This window comes from Parathielavia appendiculata (assembly GCF_033297405.1).
Source record: "Parathielavia appendiculata strain CBS 731.68 unplaced genomic scaffold N657scaffold_18, whole genome shotgun sequence".
Taxonomy (NCBI): domain Eukaryota; kingdom Fungi; phylum Ascomycota; class Sordariomycetes; order Sordariales; family Chaetomiaceae; genus Parathielavia; species Parathielavia appendiculata.
Window position 1 is genome coordinate 134,951 of NW_026944237.1, and position 26,404 is coordinate 161,354.

Here is a 26,404-nt window from a genome sequence, read left to right on the forward strand (position 1 = left end):
ATGTTTACTATTCGACACCCAATTAGTAATCGCGGACTCTAGATGTCACAACAAAGAAAAACACACAAAGCGGTGGATCTCAAGACCCGTTAGGCTATTAGGATAGAAGATAAATTGATGAGCTGGAGGGTCACAGCAGTGCTAGGCCAATTTTCTGGCTGGAAACATGGATAGTAATCATCCAAGGTAAACTTGTGTTTGCCAATCTCAACACTTCAAAAGAAGCGAGCTCCTTCGATCGACGACGCAGCAGAACTTCATGTCTAGGCAAGTAATAGGTGCCTGGTTGAGCGGAAAGATCATATGCCAATGCCCATTTCCCTCAGATACTCAACTTGAAGGCTTTGCTCACCAAGTCAACCCCAACCTTCCACTCTTACAAAAACAAATCATTGTTCGTTTGGCAACCTTCACTAGCGGCCCACTGGTCTTGTATCCAGCAGCAATGTATGACGCAGCCGATTAGGCGAGATTCATCAAGTTGGCCTGCGCCGCGAAGGCGCCTCCGTAGGTTTCGCGGCCGACCAGGGCCTTCTGTTGCTGCTCGGGAGTGGCATTCTCGCCGCCGTCGATGGCAGTGGCGATGTCCCTCAAGAGCACGGACGAGTCAACCGTGTCGTCAATGTGCTTGACGGCGACGAGGGTGCTGCGGCGCGCGTAGACGGACCACTCGCCGCAGCCTTTTGTGCCGATGGCGTTCATGGTGAAGAAGCGGCCGGGCTTGACCTAACGGCCATAAGAGCGCAGGTACTTGGCGACGAAGGCGACATCGGCGAGGTCCACATTCTGGGGGATGCCGTTGTCGTCGGTGTAGCAGAACAGATCTGTCATCTCGCCATGCAGTCGCGTGCCTGCAGGGGCTGCGGATTTTGATCTTGTCCCAGCACGGCAGCATTGACGCGCTCCAGAAGAGCAGCAATAGCAACGATGGTTTTGGGAACATTCTGGATATGCTAAGGGGTGGACAAGATGACTTGGGGTTGAGAGAGGCTTGCCAAGGATGCCGCGTTCTGTCTGTGACGCAAATGAAGCCTGGTCCCAAAGTTCCATTGCCCCTGGCATGCTATCTGCATATATCGTTGGGTATGAGACTAGATACTGACATCTTCTCCTCACCTCCAGTCGTTCAAGTCCGGCCTGGTCTCCAAACGAGGCATCACCGACAACGCTGCCAATCACCCAGCCTGCATGTGTCACGTCCCCTGTTCGCGGCTTCGCGTTAGCGGATTGAACGCGTCTTGCATCGAAGTTGGGAATATTGATTGATGATGCGCTGCAGCGCAGGGGCGAGGTCGTAGAAGTAGGACAGCGGTCATCACCATAGCGCCAACCGCATAACAAATAAGGATTAGCCACCAGCGGGCCGCAAAGGTCCTTTGACACGGGAACGGCGGACCGGCGAGATGCGCATTTTGCTTCAGATTATTGACAATTGGGAGTTATCGCATTGATCTCGGCGGTTGGTGGCTCAATCCCTCTGACCAGACTGATCACAGCCGAGGACTCAGGAGCGTTCGCGCATGGACTGGAGTTGTCCCGCGGTTACTGGCTCTGGTTCTTCATTTAGCCCTGATAATCCCCAGCTTTCTACGGATCACCTAGAAGGCATCGAAACCAAGATACCCGGACCTTATTGGAGTCTCTCACCTAAGATGGACGCAATGGCCCGGCTGGTGGCTTTCTGCTTGGCGGCAGCCTGGCTTGCGGCTGGTGCTGCCGCATACATTTGTCACCCGCGCGATCAGAACATCTCTGTCTCACCAGTTGAGGTTAACGTCGACTTTGGACATCGAGTGAGTTCTCTTCCCTATATTCGCCGTGCTCGAGGGACCGAAGATTAACTGGGCTAATTCCCATTCAGGACCCCTTCGCCTACATGGTAGACAACACCTACAACACCCATGGAGTGGCCCCTGACATAGGTTTGTCCACGAACTGGGATCCCTTGGCTTTTTATCGCCTTTCTGGACGAAGAATAACCGTCTGAGAAACCTACAATGGCCCCATGTGGCTGCACTCCGGTAGCTTCGAGGGTTACATGGCATCCCTGAACAGCGGAAACAAGTTAGTCCCCGGTTACAACAGATCCGTCGCGCTCCTGAATGACATATCACAGTATATGCGGAACGTTGTTGTTGATCCTGCCGGCTCATTCTTTATCCGCAACAGCAGCAACGCTGCTCGACCGCCACTGTCAGCTCCGCGAGCAAGCCAGACCACTCCTCGAGACGTTTCACCTGAGACTCGCAACGCACGCCGGGCTACGGATTCCTGGCTCCCGTCGCTTGCTTGCTTCGGTTCAGTGAGTGCAATGTGTCTACCCCTAATAGTGATTTCTTCCTGCGCGCGTTGTCAAGGCTAAGTGAACATCCCCAGCAACCGTTGGTCGGCAGTGGCTACAAGTTCTACCGCGACATCACTTCTTATGGTGCTAGGGGCGACGGCATACACGACGACACTGAGGCCATCAGCGCGGCCATTGAAAACGGTAGCCGGCGTGGGTTGGAGTGTGGCAATACCTTTAACCTCACTGATGTGGACGTTCAATTCGCTGACAATACGATCTCCCTGCAGCCTGGCAACTGCCGAATCTGTCGCCCTATCATTCAGTACGCTACTTCTTTGCTCTCATTTGAGTTTCACTGGCTCACCATTACCACTAGGCTCTATTACACCCAATTCATCGGCCATTCAACCGACCGGCCTACCATTCTTGGCTGCGAGAGGTTTCTCGGGCATTGCGCTGATTGTACTGATCCGCACATCCCGGGTGGGTAAATAACTAGTACAACTTCACTGATTATCATGAACGCAGGCTAACAACGTGTTCGATCAGCTGAGGGTGCCAATTGGTAAGCGGCTCAAATCCTACGTTCTTGGCAGCAGATCGACGTCAACGGCAGCAAGGTGGCCTTCAACATTAACTAGCGGCAAGGGAGGCATCACAAAGCAGGGCGTGGGATCCGTGTCGTTTATCGACTGCAAGCTCAGCAACGTGGTCAACGGGATCCTCACAGATGCCAGCAGCGATGCGCCGCCGAACATGGTCATCAACAACCTGGTCACCAGCAACGTCGAGCCCATCCTCGCGACAACCTACGGCAAGATCTTTCTTCCAGGGATGGGCACCGCCGGGCTGTGAGGCCGTTGGCCAACGCTACGACGGTGGACGCGGCGGCTACCAGAGCGGCAACGTCGGTGGCGTTCCAAGCCGGCCTGACAGTCTGCTGGCGAGCGGCGAATCTTTCTTCTCCAGGTCCCGTCCGCAATACGAGTCACGGTCCGTTGGGGACTTCCTTGTTGCCACGACACAGGGGATAAAGAACGACGCCACCGGTGATCAGACAGCCGCCACAAACTCTTTCTTGCAGAGCGCTGTCGGGCAAGGCAAGATTGCCTACTCCCCGGCGGACACCTATCAGGCTCAAGGCACCGTAAGGGTGCCGCTCGGCTCGATGATTCAGGGGTCAAGCTGGGCACAGGTCGGTTTCCGTCCCATTCAATCCATGTCGGTATCATGTTTCCCTTGAGTAAGGAAGCTCACGATTGCCGCTATTATTAAATCATGAGATCAAGCAGCTACTTCGGCGATATGAAGAACCCCAAGGTCATGGTTCAGATGGGACAACCCGGCGATTCTGGTGTCCTAGATATCGTCGAGATGCTCACTGCAAAGCGGCAACTGCGGGTGCCATCTTGATGGAGTGGAACGTTCACGAGAGCTCCCAAGGGTCAGGTAACGCCCACTGCGGTCTTCGTGGTAGCAGAGCGGGCAGGTGTCGAGGATGCGGTTGAGTTTCTTCCTTCGTGTCTACCCAGCCCTCATTCTCTCACTGACAGACGCACTTTAGATGCCGTGTGGGATTCGCATTTCCTTGTCGGTGGTGCAACTGGCACCGATTCGACAATCAAGGAGAGCCCGAAGTTTAATTATTCGTCTGACTCACACCCACACGAGATAGAGCAGGCTGAAAATATTCAATGCCTCAGTGACAACGACATGAACATGTATGACGAGTGGGACACGACAGCAAACCAGATCAGTGTTTACACGGGCAGGGGCATGCTGGTAGAATCTCAGAGACCGTCTCGGTTCATCGGCACTGGCTCGGAACATAGCACTCTGTATCAGTATCAGCTGTACAAAGCAAACTGTGTAAGTGATCAAGCCGGTCACGCAATCCCGCCAGCATCCCACCTTGCTGATAGAATCTTGCGATCTAGGTATATCTGGGCCACATATAAACGGAAACCCCTTACTATCAGCCTAATTCGGTTGGACCAGACCATTTGACGTCGTCGCAAATGCCTCGTTGTTACCTGCCGAGCCCAAGTTTGAGGACTGCAAGACGGACGCTTGCCGCAATGCATTTGGGACTTCGGATTATTGACTCATCCAACATCTACATGCACAGTGCGGTCACTTACAGCTTCTTCTATAACTACGACCAGACATGTGTTGGGACGTTTAACTGCCAAGAGCGGCTGATTCAAGTCAGGGCTCGGACAATGTGATGATCAACATTTTCACTATCGGTTCAGTGCAAGCAGCATCAGGGGCAAAGCAGACCTTTCTTTCATGCAAACATGCGCAGAGATACGTCTAACAAGACATGAACAAGCATTTACAGAGACTTACCCTGTTCCATTTAGTGGCTTCACCACCGAAGTCATTGTCTGGGTTCAAGTCGACGGCGACGACGATTACGAGTCGTCTACGTTGGCACCGAGGTATTCACCACACACACAGCGCAGCGCAGTGTACAGCTCCATGCATTCCCGTGCTCCCGAGGGCTTCCATTTCCACCACGACCATCAGCATTCCTCCATATAGAACCGCTCCTCAAGTTGGATCCGCCATCGGTACTACCACCACAGTGACGCTGTCGCTCAGTCCCATCACAACGGACTCGATGGGCTACTCCAATGTCAATGTCACCTTCGGTCAGGACACGGCATACGATTTCGTCCCCTCGCCCAGTATCAATGTCCCGCCCATGACGATTGCAGTGACTGGTCCAGATGGCAAAACCACAAGACGAACTCTCACTCTTCCGCCATGGTAACAAATAACTGAAGGGCCGCCTGCTGGTTGGTCGAGTCGCAGTGGCTCATGGGCGCCAACGGTCTCAAAGGCCGGCGGCGTCGCAGACGGGACGCTCTTTATTGCGTTCGTTACCCCCTACTCGACCGTTGCCACTCACTTGGGTAAACTATCCCGCGACCTGGACCTTCAGATATCCTTCCCCCATCATTCCCATCACGTTGCTGTGTCCTCCGTCCTCGGCCTACTCGTTCGCAACGCCAGCCACCTCGATAACAATTCCATGTCCTGAATCACGAGCATCAAGTTCAACTGCCCAACCACTCCCACGGTCATCACAATACCATCACGCACAACAAGGCATGTTACGGTTGACTCTGCAACTCTCATCGGCGTGCCCATTCCAACCCCCACGACGACGTCAACCACGGCGGCGCGCCTCCCTACCTGGACGGAGTGGCGCCAGGAGCCATCTATCCGGTGACGACGAGAGTGGACAAGCCACAGCCCACAGGCAATCACAGTGAGCCCCTATGCAATATCTGGTTTCATCTGGATTTGTATCACGCGGCACGACATTGATATTAAGGGATGGGCGTGGTTTCTTCCGCCGGGCATCTATCCCCCGTAAGACCTCTTTCTTCCCTCTGTTTCGCGTAGTGTTGGTTCCCTTGATAACCAAGTGTTTGCTGAATCACTAGTCCGTCCCATCACCAATTTGTTTCATCTCCCACAGGGTGGAAGATCCACGGGACCACAACGGCGTCTACTTCCACCAGCGCCACGTCTGCAACTATCGTGGGATGCAATGTTGAGGACAAAAACACGGCTACTGCAGTCTCAACGTTCTCGTTGGCGAAAAGGACCACACGCAGAGAAGCCGCGTTTCTGACGGAACCACCTTCGCAATCGACAACCGCGATGAGGACGCATGCCAATCCGGCAGCCAATGGAGACTGCAATTATGTTAGCCCGGCTATCATTTATCCCGACGATCCAAGACACCAAGAGGGAATCCAGAGCATGAGAAACAAAATCAAGGAACTGGATCTGACGTCTCACGAGGTGAAGTCGGACAAACTGGGTTTCACAGCTTTCTTCTGGGTCGGGGAAGCGGACAGCGACGATTTAGACTAACTGCGAGTGGTGCCTGAGGTATGTGTGTCGCCTACTACTGCACGGCGAGTATGAAGGAGCTTGAACCTAACCATGGCGAGACAGGTTGACGTCGCTTATCACTACGAGTCGTTTAACGGGAACATTCCTCCTCGGACCGCGCCAGATCCAGACCGGTGCCTCTTGTTGGGGATGAACGAGGGTTCCGGGCAGTTTCCCGATGCCGAGTTCTCGCTGGACCACCGGGCCGTCATCGGCAAGCGGGACCGGCAGATGAGCAAGCCTTGGAAACTCTCGCAAGTTTCGTTCCCAAACAGGGGAGACTGGTACGGTGACCCGAAATCTTAACTGCCGGTCAGACCGAGGACCAGGACAGGGACTATTTCTACTACGAGGGCTTAGGCGGCGCGGGCCAGTACGTGTACATTGTCGAGGATGCCGTCTGGGACAAGCACCCGGAGTTCTGAAGTGCTTCTATCGAACACAGGCCGAGCGGCAACCACGCCGACAAAGATCATTCCACGAGACCCTCCACGGCTCTGGCGTTGGCTCGAAAGTCATCCGGAATACTCTGGGCATCGCTAAGAACGCGACGCTGGTAAATCGCGACAAGATGAAAGATAGTGCCTTTGTGGCCTACATGGTGAAACAGTTGTCCGCGAAAAGTATCTCAAGTCCCTGCTCAACGCCGCCGACGACATTGTTACCAAGTGACGTTCCGGCAAGTCCGTCATCAATATGTCATTCGGCATGAAAAGGAGGGAGGCACCTCCGCAGTTTCTGAGCATGATGCGTAACTGTTCCTCGTTACTTTCTGGATGCCCTTGCGAACGCTGAGACGCTGATGGCACGGTGCGCCCTGCCGTAACAATGGCAGTCCATATCCTTCGAAAACTCGACAAGCTTGGTACATCTCTCGTTGTGGTAGCAGGTAACAATGATGCTACTGAGAGCGGCATATCAGATTATCCTGCGGAATTCTGGGAGACTGGTGGCTTGTCAAACTTGATCGTTGTTGGCGCGACGGACAAACAGCAGACGGGCTAGCTTCAGTAACCACGCAGGCTGGATCACCACCTATGCACCGTAAGGTCCCTACTGACAGGTTGAACGGCGATCCGCTGATCATGAACGTGCTTCGTACAACGGAGACTCGATCTTCGTTCCTTGGAAGAGTCCGGAGGATATGCAACTATGTCCGGGGTCCTCGTTTGGTCAGTACCTACGCCCCCCCTTGCCGGTCTCAGAAGGCGCTTGCTCACTCATTCGCAAACTGCAGCCGCCCCCCTTGTTGCGGGGTTGGTTGCGTACTACCGTGGGCTTCCTCTGCCAGAGCCATGGAAGACGCAGCTCCAAAAACCCAGAATTGTCGAGTTGCTCATTAGGCATTTCCACCGACGCCTCATCATCAACGATCCCAGGTTTCCGCCTTCTACAGCGGGTCTGCAAGACATCAAGCCCATTATCTGAAACGCTCAGGTATTTTATCGTTCGTGTCTGCTCGACCGGCCCTTGACGGCGACGACGTCTGCGGAGATCCGCTCCCCGCTGACCTGGGCACGCTATCGCCATATGGGGGCCAGCCAGTGCAGGGCAATGGAGACGGCAGCGCATAACCCTCGGGCCGGGTCCCGATGGTAGGCCAGATTGGACCAACCATCACATACCATTCCGGAAAACCGTCACCGAGGTGCACAACCAGGTGTGGCACTCTCTGCACCGGCTAGTACTGCCAGCCCAACCCTACCGGCAAGCCCACTGACTTCACGGACCCAGGCAACATTGGAGACCAACCATCTAGCACAACGGGCAAACCGTGCGACATCCCTGACCCCGCGAACACGGGCGGTTGCGCCTTCAAGACGACGACGATGCAGTGTAACGGCAGCGGTGGTCAAAGAGTCTGTATCCCCGTCGAAGTGTGCACGACGCCATAGACCTGCCCTCGCTCACTAGGAAGCCGAGTACGACGCAGACGGGGAGCTGCCTCGCCAGCGCCGCTGTGTCGACATGCGCCATGGGACCCGGTGGACAACCGGCTTGCATAACGTCGACGGCCTGCAACCGGTGGGCGACAGCATCGCCGCCCCTCGCCAACAGTTTCGATACCCAGCCCGCTCCCATCGCCCACGCCGTAACACGGCTTCATTTTCACCGCCTTGGCGGAGATGCTTTGTTAGCGGATACAGTGACAGACTGGCTCCGCACGTGGCAGGTGTTCGCGGGCCCCTCGAAAGAAGCCGTCGATTCATGCAGCATGGAGAGCCTCGTCTACTCTGATCGGTCGGTGGCCTTGGCTACAGGCTCAAAACCCGTATTCCCTCAACTATGGGGCCCGTTCAAAGCCCGATGATTCACCTACACGTAGAAGGGAACGGTGGACAAACTGGGCTTGCTCCAGTGCGACGGCGTGCAGAACATGTGGTGCGACAACCCTTTTGCCCGAGCGCGCCATGATCGCCTGCGACCTCTGTAATCCCACTTATAACTTGGTTGTTCTCTGTCGATGGTGATTGATCGTTGAGCACTGCGGCTCCTACATGAAAGAGGAGAGTTACTTTATCATTCTGACATTACGTACCTTGAGATCGCGTAGGTTGAAGGGCATGACACTACCGGGGGCATTAGGCCTCCCAGGCGAGACGTGTGGCGGGCGCCTCACCCAAACACTAGAGGCTCCAGGTATTCTTCTCTTCAACGTACACTTCAAGGTTGCTATTTTACTACATTCAATTCCTGGCCTGCTGGCCATCATTTCGCACAATTATCACATACGCTGATGTACGTCCAACCATTTTATCAGCCGCCAAGTGCATACTCTGCCCAAGTAATCTTCCGCTGAACAAAGTAACAACTGGACAAACTAGACTTATACTGGTGTTTGTACTTATACATGTGCAGTCGGGAGGTTGCTGTCGAGCCTGGGACTGGAAGCAGAGCTGGTTGATTGAGGTTCAGTGACTCGAAAATCAGAATAAGCTGGAACATTGTGCCCACATGCCTCAGAGACTCAGCTGATTGCCTTCCACGTGGCTCGACGATCGATCAACCAAAACGGTTTGGTAACTTGGCGTTAATGTACATGCAATTATAAGTGTAAGAAAGAACAGTTCCACCATTTCAGGGGTTTGAAGTCAGCAGCGAATGACAAAAACGAAGAAAAGGCCTCTTGACACTGATCATCTTGACCGCGAAAAGTGCGGCTCAAGAGAAACGAGAAATGCAAGATTCCTGAGGTAGCCAGTTTTGAATTTCTGCCAGATAAACGAGTGAACGTAAACGACGCTCACAGTGATCCCGAGTCCACACTCTATGCTGCGGTTTGTGCAAGACTTTCGCAATGCAAGAGCCAAAGCGAGACTTGGTAACTACAGTACCTACCTCGAGGCTGCCAAGGTGAGATTGAAAAGGTGGTGAGCAATGCCCCTTCAGGCTATTTACGGATCCGTAGGCGAAACAGATTCGATCCCTGCTCCAACCGGTCGGCGCCAGCTGTCGGCACTCGGCTGCTCTCCTTTTCCACGGCAACGGATCCCTTTCCGGCCCTCCAAGCCTCATCCAGTCGCACACCAACGGCCGAGCAACCACACCACTGGGCCGGGATCATGGCCAAACAGCCCCGAGCTTTATGTTGAAGCCTCTCTTATCAGCCGCTCGTTGATGCATCCCACTTCCCACTTTCGTTAAACCCCACCTCTGCTCAATAATCACTACCGGGTATTCCATTGTCTGTTGACACCGCCTTTCAATCAAGCCCCGATCCGAAGGCTTCGATTGCACGACCCTAGCATCATCGGACATTTTGCGCGACTTCTGGATCCTCCGCCCCCGTCTCCTCCTTACCGAGAACCATCCGCCAACGCTGCGGTCTCGACGTCGCCCGTCACCACCGCACACAAGTGACACCCGACACTCGCCTTTGCAGGCGCGACCGCTCCCCCCCGAGTTCCCTCCAAACGTCTCGACGACGGCGGCCCGACCGGCCGTCCCTTTCTGCAACAATGGGGTTTGGGGACTTCGACAGCATCTGCCACATGGCACCGCTGCCGCTATGCTCGTCAATAGGCCCGATAACGTCGATCGCGAGCGGCGTGGGAATAGAGCCGGACTGCTATGCGCGCAACATTGAGCTAGCGAACACCATCATTTTCCAGGGCGCCGCGAGCGCCATGCACATCGCCGCGCTGATCATGACCGTAACCATGGTCTTGCATGTGCGGGGGAAGTTTACGGCAGTTGGTATGCACAGCAGTTGAGACCCAAGCGCGTGCGGACAAGGGAGAAAAATTTGCTGACGAGCTTCCGTTTCCGCAGGCCGAAAGGAGATCACTACTTTCTTCTACCTCTACATGCTGCTCACCTCCCTATCGCTCGTCATCGACGCCGGCGTCGTACCACCAGGCTCGGCGCCCTACCCCTACTTCGTCGCCGCACAAGCCGGGCTTTCCTCGGCCACCGTCACATGCCTGATGATCAACGGCTTTGTCGGGTTCCAGCTATACGAGGACGGCACACCGCTCTCGCTGTGGATGCTGCGGCTGTGCTCCGCCGCCGCCTTTGTAATATCCTTCCTCGTCGCCCTGGCGACCTTCATGTCGTGGGCCGGCCTGGGCCCCACCAACACGGTCGGGCTCTTCGTGGTGCTGTACCTGCTCAACGCGGTGCAGCTCTTCGTCTACGTGGTGCTGCAGATCCTGCTGGTGACGCGCACGCTTCAGGACCGGTGGCCGCTGGGCGACATCGCCTTTGGCGTCTTCTTCTTCGTCGTCGGCCAGGTCATCCTATACGCCTCAAGCACCCCGATCTGCAACGCCGTCAGCCACTACCTGGACGGCCTCTTCTTCGCCACGACCTGCAACCTGCTTGCTGTCATGATGGTCTACAAGTACTGGGACTCGATCACTAAGGAGGATCTCGAGTTCTCGGTCGGCACGCGCATGAACAACTGGGAGGTCAAGGACTTGCTGCCCGAGGAGGACCGCCGCGCGACGGTTTACCACGACGATCCCTACGGCCAGTCGACGGCCTACGACAACTCGTACTCGCCCAGCCCGAACCGCCATTCGAGGTACTAGGGCTCCCGATGCACGGCCGGGGGTTGTTTGGCGGCGCGGCACTAAGTATAATCCAGAGACTTTCGTGGCGTTGGTTGAGTCGCAAATGGTTGTGAGGGCCGAGGCAGCCGTGCCGCAGGTTTCCCGAGAGAAATGCGATGTACTGCATGAAACTTTCTCTTCTGTTTTGTCAGCATCAGCGTGTTGGTCACTTCTGTTGATTTTCTTTTCTGGCGTTAGTATGGGGGCTTGGAAGATAGCAGTGTCGGCGGTCATGAGGTGGGCACGGAAGACCTGGGACTACTGGACATCAACGACGTGTCTTAATACTGCTCACACGGATTCCTACTTCTTCATCGAACAGCCGTACCATTCTAGTTTAATTTTCCCTAAATCTGCCTTCAGGGTGAAACTCGACATTTGGCGTTACCTGGCGGCACAGTGGGCACAAACGCAGCGGTTAGTCTATATATGGACACTACCCCGGCAGCATGCTTTCGGGATCGAGCGGGGTCCTTTACAGATTGCGGTCCTCGTTCGTCAATGCTGAATGTACTTGCGTTGCCATGGACCTGAGCGGATTCGATTGATTCTTGATGGATGTTCGGATGGCAGCCAACCTCCAGAACTGAATCTCTAACACAAAAGGAAAGTTTCTTGTTCGCCTGTTCGGAGTCCTCTCTGAATTTCTTACACCACTAATGGTTCAAGCCGGCTCGCTATGCTTGGGTGGCCTTTTGTTTTGTGCAACTCCTGTGTTTCCGTGCCCCAATGCTTTAACAGGTACCCTTCCCTAGGTAGGATAGCCTCGGGCTACTCTCCACATAGGTGGTGTGTGCTAGCGCAGACTTCCTGCAAATCGCCAATATTACAGTGCCGCTCACCTTAATTGTCAGAGTCCTTCCTGAATCAGCGGACATTTTTGATCTCGACATCCAACTCCTTCCATGGGCCCTAGCGCAAACCTAGGTAACGTTACCTAGCGGTTGGTCTCCATCCCACGACCCTCTAGCTTCGTATAGGGTTCACAATCAATCGCCATCAGTTTCTCATTTCCCGACCCCTGATTGGGGGGATTTCGCCTTGGCAAATGATTATTTGAGCGACCCTGAGGCCCGAAATCTCTCAACTAGGCCGGAGTGAGTGCCCTCACTTTCTTATTCTGAGCCGCCGCTTTGACTGATCTATCTGTCGGCCGATCCAGACAGGGATAGAAAACGCCAACCTGCAGTGGCTGGAGCGCGTGTGGTGTGGGAGCAGCCCGATTGTCCGAGTCAGCTTTCCACAAAGTCTAATATTACCTTATCGATCACAACACCCACGTGTACACAAAAACTATCTCCCTCGCGTTGCCACCCTTTCCCAGCATCGACGGTCGACACCACACTTTTCCACCGCCACCGACAATTAACCGCGTGTTCACGTCGAACAAGCGCGCCGTTTCCAAACCGGGAGTCCCATCCTATTCGATCGCCTTCGCGTCCTTGTCCTTTCGAACGCGCGTTCCTTCAGGTAGGTAGAATGTGATGATATCTCTCGCCTGCCCAAACCATCACCCTCAGCGCAACCCAAGGATTTGGAAGAAGCCTAGGCCCGCCGTTTCATGTATGCTCTCAGGTGGCTCTTTTCTCGGCATGGTACTTGGCTTTTCTTGGGCCGACCGAGTCAACCGAGTGCGCAATATTACTAGGGAAAAGCCCCGCGCTGACTGCGAACTAATTAGATCCTTCCACATGCCACGTTTGCGAGCTTCTTAGGGCCGAAAAGCAGAATTAGCACCTCTTGCGGACACCGGACTTGACCAGCCCCATTCTTGCAGTCCCGTGCTAGGCTCATTTCTTACTCGCTCACTGCGCACTCAACTCATCAGACTTTGCTGCCCACGCGACTCAAAATATCCACTACCTTATTTACTGGTAGTTCAAAGTCCATTCAATTCACCATGGCGACGATCGATGCGCCTGCGACAGCGGATGGGAATCCCTGGGACGAGATCGAGCAGAACTACTTCAACTCGATGCGCGCCCACCGCGAGCAGGAAGATCGGGAGCTCGAGGAGGAATTCCACGCCCGGAGCGAGGAGTTGAGGCAACAGGTCCTCAAAAACTACAATGCCCAGACCGAGCTGCTGCGCCGGCTGCAAGAGTTGAAGCATGACTATGAGTCCAAGCAGGCAGCGCTGGACAGGCTGGACGGCGACTTTGAGCGCCTGAAGCTCGAGAAGGCGAGGGACAGGGAGATTGAGGACGAGCGCAGGAAGCAGTGGTTTCGGGAGTTCAAGAGTGGATTGGCTCACCGTACGATGGAGGAGGTGGCGGAAGAGCGGATGGATGTGGAGCATGCCGATGGGCGGAATCAAGGGCAGCCTGGTGCAGATGGCCAGGAGGGGATGGAGGACACAGTGGATGGTGATGGCAATGCGGCCAGTGCGTCAACAGCTGAAAAATTAGCGCCTCGACAACTTACCGAGGAGGAGAGAGACCTGCCGGGCGCCGAAATTCCTTCCAGTCCAGTTGACGAAAACGGCCAGCCCCCTCACCCTCCGGCAGATCCCACAAAGCTGCCTAATGGGCATCATCAGGATGAGGAAGAGCAAGAACAGCCCTCCGACGAGAAGGAGGAACCAACACATACCGGGCCGCTCGTGCATGGCCACGAACAAGAGCCCAAACCCACGGAGAGCGACATGTCTGACGCTGAACGGGCTGCTGACCGGCAGGAGGAAGAGCCACCTGCTGTGGAGGGGATGTCCAGCATTCTCGTTCTGGCCGAAACCCACGAGCAGCAAGAGGCCCCTACCTTGGAACGCGACGTGACCGAGCCTCCTATTCCTGACGACGAGGACGATGTGGAGGGTATCGAGGTTATTGGAGGGCCTGAGTTTCCGGAGCAAGTTCATGTCCCCGTCACCGAGGCCGAACCCAAACTCGATCCCCCGAGTGATAAACAACAAGCAAGTTTGCCAGCGCCGTCGACGGATCAACAAGCTCAGCATGCCGAGGTTACGAAGAGACACGTTTCGTCTCCGCAGATTGGATCGCCAGACGGGGGCCAGCCAGATAACTCCGCACCGGATGAAGAGGATGTTCAGATGGCAGATGTCCAGGCATCGACTGAGAGCGACAGAGACGAATCTGAGCCCCCAGAAGGCCCCAGTCAGTCAATGCCCGGGCCGACAGCCCCCGTCTCTCCTTCATCGTCATCGGAGTTGAGCTCACGCCATACAACTCCAGTGCTGGAGTCGCCCGTCTCCATGCCCAGGGAGCCGAGCCCACCAGCAGCTTCAGCGGACACCACCTCTCACGCCATTGAGGTTCTTGGCGAGTCCGGTGAATCCATAGGGTGGCTGCAGCTACCTGACATAAGCAACACTCTTGTCGACCGGCTCCAAGAGCTACCAGTCAAGCGGCCGGTCCAGATCCGCGAAGGCAGAAAATTCACGGCTGATGACCTTGAAGCAGTCCCTCGACCTCATAACATAGACGGGAGGGCCTACAAGTTCCTCAGCTTTTTCGTGCAGGCCACAGGCGATGTCCAGGAGCGGCCGTGCCTGGACTGCTCAACCAACCATGGTCTCTACCGGACATGTGTCGCCATCCCCGACGACCCGGACTTCACACGGTGCGGCAATTGTGAGTGGAATAGGAGACGCTGCCACCCTGCTGCTCCGGAACGGCCATCCAGCTCGCGGCACAGCATCAAGTCCCCTGTTAGCGCGCGGGCGTCTGGTGGCAGCTTCACCGCAGTCAACGCCGCGGGTGATACCGAGGGTCAAACCGACGCCGCAGCTACCAAGGGAACTGAATCGGAGGGCGGCAAGGAGAAGCTGCCTGGAGCCAGCAAAAAGGGACCGCGGAAGTCGCTCCCTTCAACTCGAAAACCGCCCATACCAGAGACTCCTAGGCCTGGTTCGTCCCAGTCAGAAGCTGACTCCCTTCCGGAGATCAAAAAGGAGGTGCTCTGCCTCCGCGACGACGGGGTCGTCTTTACAGATCCGCCCATGATGCGCGGAGTGCCCCTGGCTAAGATCTCTCCCGACCACCCCTACTGGGAACCTGACTGGAAGCCCATCGAGGAAATGATTGAGCCGATCCGCCAGAAGCACCAGGAGAGATTCGAGCAACTGGAAAAGTCGGGCTCAACGAATCGCGAGAAGCACTTGGCAAATAGAGATGCGAAGCGCGGTCGCGTGGTCCTCCAATATCTGAAAGACGGCGAGCTGCATCCGTACCAACTCGTCGGCAAGGACTGGATCAACTACAGGATAGCGAACTACGATACCCTCTACCGGCTTGTCCAGCTGCTGACCGACGAGCTGCCCAAGATGAACCTCGACGTCAAGCCGTCAGAGTGGCTCCGCCACCGGTTGTGGGAGGTCTATCAGGAAACGGGCGGCAAGTTCGATGTCGCGAATTGGATAGCCAAGGCATACCACGACTGCAAGGTCGAGCATCTGCGCAAGAAGAACGGCTTCGCCCGCGTCGGTCGCCCGCCGGCCCATGCAACGAAGCAGGCCGAGGCCGCCAGCAGCAGCAAGAAGTCGGCGGCGACGCGGTCGCTGAAGCGCAAGGACCCGCACGAGACCCCCGAGGCCACGCCGAGCAAGTCAAAGGCGAACATCACGAGCAAACCGTCACCGGCCGCTCCGGCGGCGGCGGCGTCAACTCAACAACAGCCAAAGCCCAAAAAGATCAAGATCATCACCAGCCAATCCCAAGCGGGCAGCGGCGGCGGCGAGCCCTCTTCTCTGAGAAAGCCGCCCAAGATCATCCTCAGCAGCCCGTTCACGCCGTCCGCACCGGCGCCGACGGCGGCGGGCTCGGCGGCGGACAGCAAGCAAACCCTGGACTCGCTCCTCGAGTACGACGGCTACACGTCGAGCGACTCGGTCAGCCACGACCGGCTGCATTTCAACGACTGGCGGCTGCACCAGGTGCGGACACGCACGTTTGCAACCAACCCGCTGGTGACACAGTACTGGCACTGGGTGACCGAGACGACCAAGGACAAGAAGAACCCTAAGGAGATCGAGCACCAGGTGCTCGAGTGGGTTGAGCCGCCGCGCTGGGCCGTCTTCAAGAAACCTTACAATTTCCACTTGAAGCTGGATGATATCCAGGAGGTGACGTTTGCGGGGAGGGGGTGTACCAAGGTCATTGTCGCGCATAAGCAGGGGAAAGATGGCAAGGATACGCACCCCAGGGGGGATATCATGGCGCAGTTTAAGCGAGAGAGGACTAAGAGGAGGTTCTTGACTTTTTTGAGGCATAAGGGGGTCAAGGTTGCTGAGGTGGGCATGTGAGTGCTTTCTCTTCCCCGCTCTCTCTCTCTCTTCCCTACTTTTGGAAGCGCGCTTCCTTTGTGCAAGAGCTTTGTTGACAAGTGGCACCTCAGCGACGTCATTGAGTCCAAATGGGAGTCGATCTCGCCCAAGACCCTCCCCGTTCACTCAGAGTGAGTAAAAATCATAGGACGGCTCCCCAGAGCACGGCTTGTGTTGCGTGGCGATGATGCTTCACCACAAGACCCATCCAAGTAACAGAGAGGGTCTCGAGGAAAGGAGGACAACAAGAAATACGGGGGGTTATCGTGAGCTGTAAACATGGCTTTGGGCCATAGGCGGGGCCGTCATCCGCCTGGAAATGTTTTTGTTTTATGTTGTGAAGGAGCTCTCATATGCGTGGTAACGCCGTTTCTTATGTCATGCTTCCGATTCTTGTCTCTTGCTAATTTCGAGACATGCTGGCGGGCGGAGTCCGGCGTTTGAAACAGCGGTCCTGCTGACACCAGCGGATGCGGTCTGCACCTTTGGTTGTCTGGGAGAGGTGGGTGTGATGGGAACAAGGAGATCCCCCCTTCGGACGCTGGGGATGTTTGTTCATCTCTGTGGGGCGGGCGTCTCCTTAAGTACGGCTAAAGGGCTTGTATTTGGCAGGGTATTCACTCGTTTTCATGCAGCATGTACTCTATGTGTACTGATAGAAAGAAGAACACGCGGTATAATTACCAAGACATGGATGAGAAACTGAAACTGCCGTTCATCCTTTGTGATGTTGTTTGAGTGGTTGTACGGTCAATGTATTCTTGAGAGGTGCTGCGGTTGGTTTCATCGGGAGAGTTCCGAAGCCTTTCAGGGCCGTAAGCTATGTATGTACGTAGTCTTGGCGAACCAAAGCGGTGTAGTAAGATGCGGCAGAATGTAGTCCGGAAGCTGCCGCCAAAATTCCAGACGTCCGATTGCCCCGATTGCGACGTGCCTGCGACTTTCAAACTTCCGACACGGCAACGGCAGCCGCATCGTCGCCAGATCACCAAGATGTTGTACGAGACGATTGGCATTGTTCGTATCCCCGACCCAAACCCAACTGCTAAAACGACAAGACACCTAAAAAGGCTAACCAACACCCGTCAAACCGCAGGTCCGGCCAGGCAGCCTGAGCGAAGTGAAAGAGTGCGCGCCCATCCCCGTTCTCTCCTCTCCCTCCCCCCCCTACCCCCCATCCTCTGCCTTTCTTTACAAGCCGGACTAACCTCTATAGGATCGTCCTCACCGCCGGCCAGCTCATCCTCCGCCAGGGCGGCGTTATCCGTGACATTTCCAATTGGGGCATCTTCCACCTCCCGCGCGCCGTCTCGCGCAGCCAGACGCGCTACACAAAGGGCCACTACTTTGTCATGCGCTACGACGCCGGCATCGCCACCCACCAGGACGTGACTAAGACGCTGCGTGTCGACCCGCGCGTTATTCGAGCCGGCGGCGTTAAGCTCGGCGACGGCAAGCTCGAGACGCTGAGCAAGTTTGGTGCCGTCAAGTGGAAGAATATGGAGTAATCATAGTAAAAAGAAAAGAAAAACAAAAACGAGAGGGAGGGTCTGAGACTTATGATCTGGCTGGGTTGGGTTGGGCTAGGAGGGGTGGGATAAGCATAGAGACGCCATTGCCTGGACGGTTACACAAAGGAACACCTGCAGGGGATTTACTCGATAGGCAAGACGCCGAAGGGTCGGGTGGGTGTGCTTTGTATGGAAAGGATTGGTGCGCGAAGGTACAACAAACTTCCTATGTCGGAAAAGGCTGTCAGATGGAGGAGTCTACTCAATACCCAGCTCAAGGCATTGGGTCGAGAGAGATGCTTTTGTACGATCCGCGATGTACCATGCCATAGGTTTGCCTTGGCGAGAAGAAGGAATTCTTGGCCCATGGTGGAAGAACAATGGGGACAAATCAAACCTTAACGTTCTCATTTTCCTTTGCAACAGGCTGTTTCTCATCTCTTGACTTAGCAGTCACCAAAGACCCTAGAAACCCGTTCCCGCTCGGCACCCCGACCGCAATGCCTTCGTCGATACCAAAACGGTTATGCCTCGCCAGTCCGAATTCCGGGCCCGAGCGCATCAAACGTAAATATTTTGGCCGGCGGCGTCAGGACCATGGTTGCCAGCCCAAGCAGAAAAAAGCTCCCTGAAAGTAACACGGTATTCCTTGAGCAACATGCCAGCCAGTATGGTCACCTTGGTATGATAATATGTCTCTGTCTCGATTCGTCTAACCTCCGTATGCAACCAACCCAGCAATGCATATCTCCCGAAACCCATCGTCAACGCATAACCGGTCTTCGCTTCGGCACTCTGCTGTTATGCCCAACAAAGCAAACGACAATGGCAATGCAGACACTGCCATCATCTGCTCCATCCTCCCATTGCCCCAAAGCCTCGAACTGGCGAGAAGTGCCATTCACGGCACCATCAACCTCGCAGCTCGCCAGAGCACAGCACCCAATCGTTCCGCGTGGAAGACCCCAACCCTTCATTCCTCCAATTCCATGGTCTCCTCGTTCTGTGCCTTGACGATGCCTTTCTCCTTGCACCAGACCACAAACTCGTCAATGAGGCCCGGCCAAGCCTGGTCCTCGGACCAGAAACCAAGCGTCTCGTCCGCCATGGTCCTCTCGGCGAAAAGGAGAATCTGATTCCAAAGGTCCCGGCTAACAGACCGCGTCCACTTGCGTGCCCCTCCCTTGTCGACCCAGAACTTCTCCGTCAGATACCCTTTCCAGGCCTCGAGCCACTCGACGTTGGCAGTCGCCCAGCCGTGCATGGTAGGCTCGAACAGCACCTCCCAGTACGTCAGCGCCTCGCCCATGTCCAGCTCCCTCTTTCCGGCCTCCTTGCACGCGACGAACGCGCTGCGGTACACCTTCCTAAAAACCGCAGCATCCGTCTTGACGAGGCGTATCTGCGACTGGACATACTGCTGGTGCGCGTCCATGTCGGGCGAGACCGTGGTTGCCTGCGGGTCGTCCTTTCCTTTCCGCAAATCCCCCTTCCTGCGCGGCGCCTCCTGTTGCCGCGCGCCCTCCTTCTCGCGGGACTCCTCCCAGACCCGCTTCCAGCCCTTGACAAAACCCTGGCGAGTGATCTGGCCAAAGCTTTGCACCTGAACGATGTCTGCGAGAACAAAGAACTCGTAGCTGGCCGGGTCAACGTTTAAGGCCTGACAATAGGCTATGGTTCCGTCCATATCCAGCTCATCCTTGCTGGTTTCAGTGGCGAGAGAGTCGAACATGGCTTCCAAAGCCTGGTCGACGTTTGGTGGTCCATTGGCGGAGTCTGAGTAGAACCTACAAACGGATGGGTCGTTAGTTATAGTTCTACTCCGAAGAAAAAAATGCGATGAAATAGAAGGAGAAAGTATATAGAAACAAGAAGAAAAATATAAGAGAGAAGTGAAGAAGAGGTAAAACTAAAACCCAAGAAGGAAGTAAGAAAGGAAAGGAAGAGAAAAGACACGGGGTGCCGACCTTGACACTTGCTGAACTTTCAGGTAAGGTTTCTTGTCTTTGGCCGACTTGGGCGTCGACTTCTTGACAGCTTTCGGCATGGCCGCGTCTTGGGTGACTGAAGCTTGCTCGGGTGGTGCACTCGCTTCGGCGGATGGGATGTCCGGCCGGTCTTTTGGGGATTTTGGGGCATGGAGTGGTCGGCGGGGAGCAGGAGTTGCGTCACTGCCGTCCGTCTCGGTCGACGTTGTCTCAATGTGGGGCGACTTTGGGCGCGAGCCGCTCCCTTGTCTCTTTTTGAAACAGGAATTGAAAAAGCGCTGCATTGCTGAAGGGGCTGCTGCAACTGCAGATGTAGTCATTGAGGGAAGGAAGCGCCGATATCAGATGAAAATGACCGCTTCCAGTTTCCATTTAACAGGAACGTGCGGATATCCAAAATGACCAGCCGGCCCCACCGTGAGGGCGATTGTGCGATGAGGATGATGATGATGATGAGATAATAAAGATGAAGAAGAGGAGGAAGAAGGAGAGGGAGAGACGAGGAGGAAGCTGAAGACGACGACGATGGCTCCACTGGGAGGGCGGTTGTGTGAGGCAATGGATCTTGGAATCCAGTGTAAAGACGACTTCCTCCTCAAACGAGTGCGGTGCGGTGTAAATTAAGAGCAGAAGCAGACAAAAAGCAAGCGCAATGGAAGGACCAAGGGTACTTCGTATGTTTGGTTTTGATCGTGACATGCTATATGAGACATGGTGTCGCAATGCCGATCTCAAACTTCCAGATCAGTCCCCGCGGCTCGCAGGCATGCTCCCGTTCCACTTCGGAGACATGACCCGCGCCGGGCGACATCAGGCCGAACTGTGGGGGAAGAGAACTTCATGAAACCGAGAAGACGCGGAAAATGCTCTCACTCACTGATTGACGGCGGCCTCGATATCGTAATTGTTGTTCCTCAGGTACTGTCGCATTAACCCCATCCAACAGTCAGCGCGTAAACTCATGCAAGCAAGGATCGCAGGCCCATCAGTATCGGTATCGGGCCGAAAGACGACCCTCTCTCGGCCATGCGGTGCGAGAGAGCGATGCGGCCGGGCGGAACAGAGAGCACAAAAACCCACCGCCTGTGCGTCGTCCCTGGACGCTTTTGTGACTGAGACGAACTGCTCCGCAGCTAGTTGATGCCGTCTGGTCGAGGTGGCCGGCATGTTGGCGATGCGGCGCGCTCAGGCAGCTTTCGCGAGAATTGTGACGGGCCAGTTGGTGCTGTGTAGAAACGGGATTGGTACACGGTTGATCTTGTAGGCGGCTTAGGAAGTGGGCGTATTTGGGTGAAGAAGAACCGAGACACAGTCGAGATCGATGGCGAATTTTTGGCTTGCGTTTACTGCGACGCGTGAGGAGGAGGTTGAGGCCGTCGTCTGGCTCGGATTGACGCCAAGGAAATCGTCGCTCTCGAGGACGGGAGGCGGAGATCTTGCTGTCGAATCGGGTTGCGAGGCACGCGATAAGCCCCGGGGTCGTAACTCCGCTCGGACTCGCTGGAAGGTAAGAAGGCGGGGTGCCGGGAGCCGGTCGGGCAGGAGCTTGTTTCGAAGGAGTAAAAGGCTTTCACTATATCATTCAGCGCGCCAGCTAAAATATCCGATTCCGTCACGGCAGGATACCGGTAGGCAGCAAGGTTGAGCGGCGGATTCATTGCAGTGCAGGAATACGGTAGTCTTGGCATCGCGGGGCAGCTCAAGTGCCATGGGGCTTCAAGAACCTGGGATGACTTCTATTACGGGAAACAGTGCTCGGTAGTACACAGTCGACCTACGGGTATCGCCATGTTGCTCATCGTGCTATATACGGCCGCGTCCAGTACAAGTTCAGGGAGACAAAACACCGCCGATTATGTCATGATGAGAGACAACCAAGGTGTCCCGTCAGACATTAGACTGCCTCCCCGTCAATCTCCCCGCCAGCCACAAATATTGTTCTTCCGCGGTGTCACATAACCTCCAGAAGATTAGGCCTCCCAACCCTCTTGTGACCAAGAACCGAGGAGCTATTCACCGAGTGGCATCCCCTCGAGGCCGTCAAGCAGCCGGCGCCAGTTATCAGCCAGCATCTCCGCGTACTTGACCCGTTCCTGCGCCCAATCCTGGTTCCATCGCGAGACGTTGTACTGGGTATGCTGGAAGTAGCTCAGTTCGTCGCGAAGGCACTCCTTGACAAAAACGGACCGGTTGTGCTGGATTACAATCGACTCCTTATCCTATTGCTTGATCAGCATGGAGAAAACGTGGGATCGCATGACAAGACTCACCTTGATTATGGCCTCAACCACCTTCTCCATTTCGCCTGGCTTGACCAGCCCCTCTGGCTTGGCCCGCAGCGCGGCGAGCTTGGCCTCATTCGACGCAATCCGTTTCTCGAGGTAAGGAATATTGTCTTTATCGAGCCTCTCCCTGCGATCGAAGAGGTCCCTCAGGCTGACGAGCGCATCCCGCTGGCGTTTGAGATCTTCCAGAACTCCCTCATCCCAAGCCCGCGCCTCGTCCTCCATAAGGCTCTGCGCGGTGCGAAGATGCCTGCTCATGGCTTGGAGTCCGTCGTTGAGCAGCGGCACATCGTTGGTATCGGTGGCGTACGTGTCGGCGCTGACTTCGGTGAGCGAGATTAGAGAGAGGGCTATTCGAGCATGATCGGCTGCAACCCCCTCGGAGCGTTTGACCAATCTGTCCATCACATTGCAAATTGTGACGTAGAGTTCGGCGCTGCGCTTGACACCAGCACGAGTGCGGCTGAAGAGGTCCTCCAGAGTCGGAGGTAGCGAGTCTTCGAGCCCAGGAGGCAGACGCCGCCCGGTGAATTCGTCTTGGACGGAAATTGTGGCTTGCTTGCGCCAGACAGCGAGTTCCTGGGTCAAACCGAATCAGTGATCGTCGGCGATCCATGGGTCAGGCCTCTTACAGTTGGCACGGTCAGGAACATGATAACCAGCTGTTCCTGGCTGAGAACCGGATGCCGAACGAGCGCATTCAGAAACCTAGCCAGGCCACGACGTCGTTTCTCTATAAAGGCGCCATCGTTCGACAGGTGGTTGCCGTTGACTGACACAGGTTAGCACGCGAATACCCTCGGCCGGAGTTCAGGTACCAACCGGCAACTCGTTTTGGCGGCAGGAGCGGCAGAATTCGGAAGGGGTATCGTTTGTGCAGGCAGTCGAGAAGCCACACAAAGTCGCTGTACCGCCGAATAACCTTACTTCCTCTCCTTGAACTTGTCACCTCGTAGTTGTGGTGCTGGAACAGGAACATGCCCTCTTTCTCCGGCATCAGTGTCACAAGGATGTTCTCCTCCACAGCCCGCCCCGTCCGGCCACCGCCAATTGTCCTACTGGGTGCCGGTCCTGGTGCCAACGGCAGGTTGTCGCCCGGCTCCCGGGTGGATCCGCTTCCACTGATGCCGCCGAACGGCCCGGGAGCGGTGTGATTTTGCGAGGACTCATCGAACACACCGGCGGAAGGCGGATTGCCGTCAAAGAATCCCCATTCGCTTGGGACTTCTCCTACTGAACCGGTCCCAGAAAGAGGAGCGCTAGTTGTAAATGTCGACGTCGTGCGGTGGTGCGGCAAGGTGGCTTGCGGGCTGGATCCATAGGCCCCGTTCGTGGTTTCGGCCAAGGCAGGCGCATCGTGACCATTCAGCCGCGGCGGTTCAGGAGCGTGGTTATGGTTTCGGTGCACGTCGGGCGTGTTCCAGGGGTCTTCCGGGTACTCCATCGACGGGTTTCTCAAACTACGGTGCCGCTTCGAAGACTCGGATGCGGACTCGGGGGCTTTGGGTGGCGTCGTCGCAGGGCGCTGTGGTGGCCTAGCGCCGAGTTCCGCGAGATGGGGTAACGCCGGCCTCTTCTCGATAAGGCCGTGGAGGTCAGGCTGGGGGAGATCTGGGGGATTGACATGACCAGGTTAGCTTCGACCCCATATGGAGATCGCGGGCCCACTCCAGCACAGCAGCAACATCGGCCGGAAATTGAGGCCGATGGGGAAGGAGCTTGATGTTATAGACAAGATAAGGTGGTGATAGGCGCAGCGCACCATGCAAGGGGAGGAGGAATGAGAGGCCAACTCACCTCGACGCCGCTCGTCTACGCCATCGAGACTAACTGCCTCGCCTTCTTGAGCTAAGCCAACCAAGGCTAGGAGCACATTGAACTGGTTTCTGTCCAAGGTCGTCTCCTCGCCGCCACCGCCAGGCGCAACAACGCCCATTATGCGCGTTTGAGCATCGGAGCCGAGCTTTGCGGCAGCGAGAGTCCGGGCAATCCCGCCAGCATCGATGCGCCCCCCGCTTCCATGTTCGGCAGCGACAGTGTCGAATGCGTCGATGTAGGTGTCAGGCACGTCGGAGGCGGGGAGGAGATTCCGGATCAAGTCGGTACGGGTCTGCTGCTTTCGCGGCGTCGGCAGATCCCAAGGCGAATCGGATCCGGGATCGTCGTCGGCGAACAAGGCCGTGGTCGTTGACCTCGTCATCGGGGGCTCGTCTTCAAACAAGGATGATCTGTTGTTGTTGCCGAAGTTGCTCGATCGCAAGTCGGGCGAACCGTCTGGCGGGGAACTGCCGAAGAGGGACATGTTGATTATAAGGAGTTATCAATGGGGGAAGCAGACCGAGGCGGCAGTTGTCGAGAAGGCTGTCGCGACGTCTGCTCGTTTCCCGGGAAGCAAGTGCAGCAGTCGGGAGCTTATCGGCAGCGGCTAATTGAGGCAAGCAGCCAAGACAGGACTCGTAATCAGCGCGTAAGTTACTGCCCGAAAACGGCAAACGTGTAGACAACCGAGGAGGAAGGGCAAGGCGATTCTTTTGAGCATGTCAACATTAGAGCGGAATTTCAAGGGGCGACGCCAGAGATGTCGACAGCAATTGGCGAAAACAGCTGCACGAGAGGGAGCTGGAGGAGGCGGGAAGGAGAGCAAGGACCACATGACGAGGACAGGGGTTAACATGTTCACGACGATAAGGATGTTCAGCCACAGTAGAAGCCCACCAAGCCACAGACCGAACTACCGCCAAAGCGCAAAAATCGAACGGTGCAATCGGCAACTTCAGGGAAATAATACATGGTGAATTGTACAGTGCTGGCTCGGCAAATACAGAGGGTAACGCTGGCAGAACTGGAGCATGCCCACTTCTAAAACAACCTCGCGGCCTCTGGATCGGCCTCCTCCTGGGTTTTGCGCTTTGCCGGTGGCTTGGTGCCGGGCACCTTGAAGTACAAACTCGGCGACTCGCCCGGCTGCAGCATGTGGCTGAGGTAGCCCCGGTGCGCCGGATCCCGGTAGTACTCGATATCCTCACGGCTTGTCGGATCGGGCAGGCGGTAGTAGTGTTTCTTGGAAGCCTTCGCCTCGGCCAGCACCTCCTCGACGTGCTCCGGTCCCACGGGGAGCGGCTTGTCCGTGTTGACACTCTCTCCCTTGACCAGTCGCCTGATGGCCTCCTTTGTGTAGTACCGGGTAATGATCTTGCCGCCGGCGTCCTCGACCGCCTTGATCGCAGAGGCTGACGCCCGAGACACTATTATGTCAATAGGCGTCTTTAGTTTGTCTCCGCCGCGAGCGAGGAGCTTGATGCCGTCTTTGATCGACCTCCCGACCACGCCCGACCGAATGATTTCGCGAGGTGTGATTTGCTTGGTGGGGTCGATGCGGCCGGCGTCGATCCAGGCTTGGAGACTGTCGAGGTTCAATTCCATCATTTCTGGGGCGCGGCTGTGATGAATGAGCGATGAGGCCGATGCGAACACGCGCAGAATCAGCACTCACTGGTTGACGAAGCCATGCCGACCATGGCTGACGATGAGCGGAGTCTGGCCACCCTGAAACCACGGCTTCACCTTCCCATGCTGTTTCTGACCCTTGTGACCGCGACCTGCCGTCTTGCCGTAACCGGAAGAGGGACCGCGACCTCTCCGAATGCGCTTGTGGTAGGCGCCCTTGTTGTCGGAAAGGCTAGCGAGGATCGATGCGCAACGTGTCTGCACTGAGAGGGCGGCAAAGAGGGAGACCAGACTTGTTGTTGGTCGTGCTGGCGCACCAATTGCCGCAGCGCAGCATTGCGCCGCCTGCGCAAACGGTAGCCTTGGGGGCATTGTCGGTGGGTGTTGTGGTGTGGAAGCCGGGGCTGTCCCATCAAAAATTGGTTCGCGATTGCCAGAACTGCACGCATGTCTCTTGCAGTTGCAGTGGGTCCGCGACCCAGATTGAACTGCAATGATGACTCAGCAGGTCCATTGACTTAAAACGTCGCCTCGACAACTCACAGTGATCTGGGGGCAATATACCGCGGTCTTCACGGTACGGAGCTGCACACCAAATTTCTAACAGTACAGTACCTACACGTAATCCATCCAGGG

At 55.9% G+C, this 26,404-nt stretch overlaps 10 protein-coding genes across 10 annotated transcripts; 6 read left to right on the forward strand and 4 right to left on the reverse strand.

Annotated features, from left to right (window-relative positions):
• Positions 1–462: 462 nt before the first annotated feature.
• Positions 463–831, reverse strand: N657DRAFT_683808 (uncharacterized protein; the record flags this gene model as incomplete). Its single annotated transcript, XM_062796605.1, has 2 exons — positions 463–726; positions 784–831. 2 exons carry the CDS (start codon positions 829–831, stop codon positions 463–465), a joined length of 312 nt encoding a protein of 103 aa, XP_062643996.1.
• An 830-nt stretch (positions 832–1,661) lies between these two features.
• On the forward strand, positions 1,662–3,142 carry N657DRAFT_683809 (glycoside hydrolase family 55 protein; the record flags this gene model as incomplete). Its single annotated transcript, XM_062796606.1, has 7 exons — positions 1,662–1,793; positions 1,862–1,879; positions 2,377–2,501; positions 2,575–2,609; positions 2,664–2,774; positions 2,837–2,852; positions 2,929–3,142. 7 exons carry the CDS (start codon positions 1,662–1,664, stop codon positions 3,140–3,142), a joined length of 651 nt encoding a protein of 216 aa, XP_062643997.1.
• Positions 3,143–6,253: 3,111 nt separating this feature from the next.
• On the forward strand, positions 6,254–6,627 carry N657DRAFT_636692 (uncharacterized protein; the record flags this gene model as incomplete). Its single annotated transcript, XM_062791451.1, has 2 exons — positions 6,254–6,460; positions 6,520–6,627. The coding sequence occupies 2 exons, from the start codon at positions 6,254–6,256 to the stop codon at positions 6,625–6,627; spliced, it is 315 nt and encodes a 104-aa protein (XP_062643998.1).
• A 3,434-nt stretch (positions 6,628–10,061) lies between these two features.
• Positions 10,062–11,585, forward strand: N657DRAFT_163164 (uncharacterized protein). Its single transcript, XM_062786039.1, has 2 exons — positions 10,062–10,399; positions 10,475–11,585. The coding sequence occupies exons 1-2, from the start codon at positions 10,162–10,164 to the stop codon at positions 11,233–11,235; spliced, it is 999 nt and encodes a 332-aa protein (XP_062643999.1). The 5' UTR covers positions 10,062–10,161; the 3' UTR covers positions 11,236–11,585.
• Positions 11,194–11,849, forward strand: N657DRAFT_163157 (uncharacterized protein). The gene has a single exon (XM_062786038.1). It carries the CDS (start codon positions 11,321–11,323, stop codon positions 11,762–11,764), a length of 444 nt encoding a protein of 147 aa, XP_062644000.1. The 5' UTR covers positions 11,194–11,320; the 3' UTR covers positions 11,765–11,849.
• A 1,215-nt stretch (positions 11,850–13,064) lies between these two features.
• Positions 13,065–16,860, forward strand: N657DRAFT_163191 (uncharacterized protein). The gene is made up of 2 exons (XM_062786040.1): positions 13,065–16,512; positions 16,609–16,860. The coding sequence occupies exons 1-2, from the start codon at positions 13,157–13,159 to the stop codon at positions 16,670–16,672; spliced, it is 3,420 nt and encodes a 1,139-aa protein (XP_062644001.1). The 5' UTR covers positions 13,065–13,156; the 3' UTR covers positions 16,673–16,860.
• Positions 16,861–17,497: 637 nt separating this feature from the next.
• On the forward strand, positions 17,498–18,525 carry N657DRAFT_649292 (uncharacterized protein). The gene is made up of 3 exons (XM_062793690.1): positions 17,498–17,554; positions 17,634–17,665; positions 17,754–18,525. Exons 1-3 carry the CDS (start codon positions 17,531–17,533, stop codon positions 18,043–18,045), a joined length of 348 nt encoding a protein of 115 aa, XP_062644002.1. The 5' UTR covers positions 17,498–17,530; the 3' UTR covers positions 18,046–18,525.
• Positions 18,526–19,021: 496 nt separating this feature from the next.
• Positions 19,022–21,620, reverse strand: N657DRAFT_625486 (uncharacterized protein; the record flags this gene model as incomplete). Its single annotated transcript, XM_062790754.1, has 4 exons — positions 21,117–21,620; positions 20,914–20,957; positions 19,598–19,835; positions 19,022–19,504 (listed from the first exon to the last, which is right to left on the reverse strand). The coding sequence occupies exons 1-4, from the start codon at positions 21,201–21,203 to the stop codon at positions 19,022–19,024; spliced, it is 852 nt and encodes a 283-aa protein (XP_062644003.1). The 5' UTR covers positions 21,204–21,620.
• Positions 21,621–22,045: 425 nt separating this feature from the next.
• N657DRAFT_683814 (uncharacterized protein) lies at positions 22,046–24,623 on the reverse strand (the record flags this gene model as incomplete). The annotated part of the gene is made up of 5 exons (XM_062796607.1): positions 22,046–22,255; positions 22,307–22,900; positions 22,954–23,093; positions 23,144–23,932; positions 24,119–24,623. The coding sequence occupies 5 exons, from the start codon at positions 24,621–24,623 to the stop codon at positions 22,046–22,048; spliced, it is 2,238 nt and encodes a 745-aa protein (XP_062644004.1).
• Positions 24,624–25,180: 557 nt separating this feature from the next.
• N657DRAFT_683815 (ribosomal protein L15) lies at positions 25,181–26,140 on the reverse strand (the record flags this gene model as incomplete). The annotated part of the gene is made up of 2 exons (XM_062796608.1): positions 25,181–25,760; positions 25,815–26,140. The coding sequence occupies 2 exons, from the start codon at positions 26,138–26,140 to the stop codon at positions 25,181–25,183; spliced, it is 906 nt and encodes a 301-aa protein (XP_062644005.1).
• Positions 26,141–26,404: the final 264 nt, after the last annotated feature.

Coding starts and splice junctions, on each gene's coding strand:
- N657DRAFT_163164 (XM_062786039.1), top strand. CDS start 10,162: ATGGGGTTTGGGGACTTCGACAGCATCTGCCACATGGCACCGCTGCCG. Junction 10,400..10,474: donor GGGGAAGTTTACGGCAGTTG/GTATGCACAGCA, acceptor CCGTTTCCGCAG/GCCGAAAGGAGATCACTACT.
- N657DRAFT_163157 (XM_062786038.1), top strand. CDS start 11,321: ATGGTTGTGAGGGCCGAGGCAGCCGTGCCGCAGGTTTCCCGAGAGAAA.
- N657DRAFT_163191 (XM_062786040.1), top strand. CDS start 13,157: ATGGCGACGATCGATGCGCCTGCGACAGCGGATGGGAATCCCTGGGAC. Junction 16,513..16,608: donor AAGGTTGCTGAGGTGGGCAT/GTGAGTGCTTTC, acceptor GTGGCACCTCAG/CGACGTCATTGAGTCCAAAT.
- N657DRAFT_649292 (XM_062793690.1), top strand. CDS start 17,531: ATGTTGTACGAGACGATTGGCATT. Junction 17,555..17,633: donor TGTACGAGACGATTGGCATT/GTTCGTATCCCC, acceptor GTCAAACCGCAG/GTCCGGCCAGGCAGCCTGAG. Junction 17,666..17,753: donor AGCCTGAGCGAAGTGAAAGA/GTGCGCGCCCAT, acceptor TAACCTCTATAG/GATCGTCCTCACCGCCGGCC.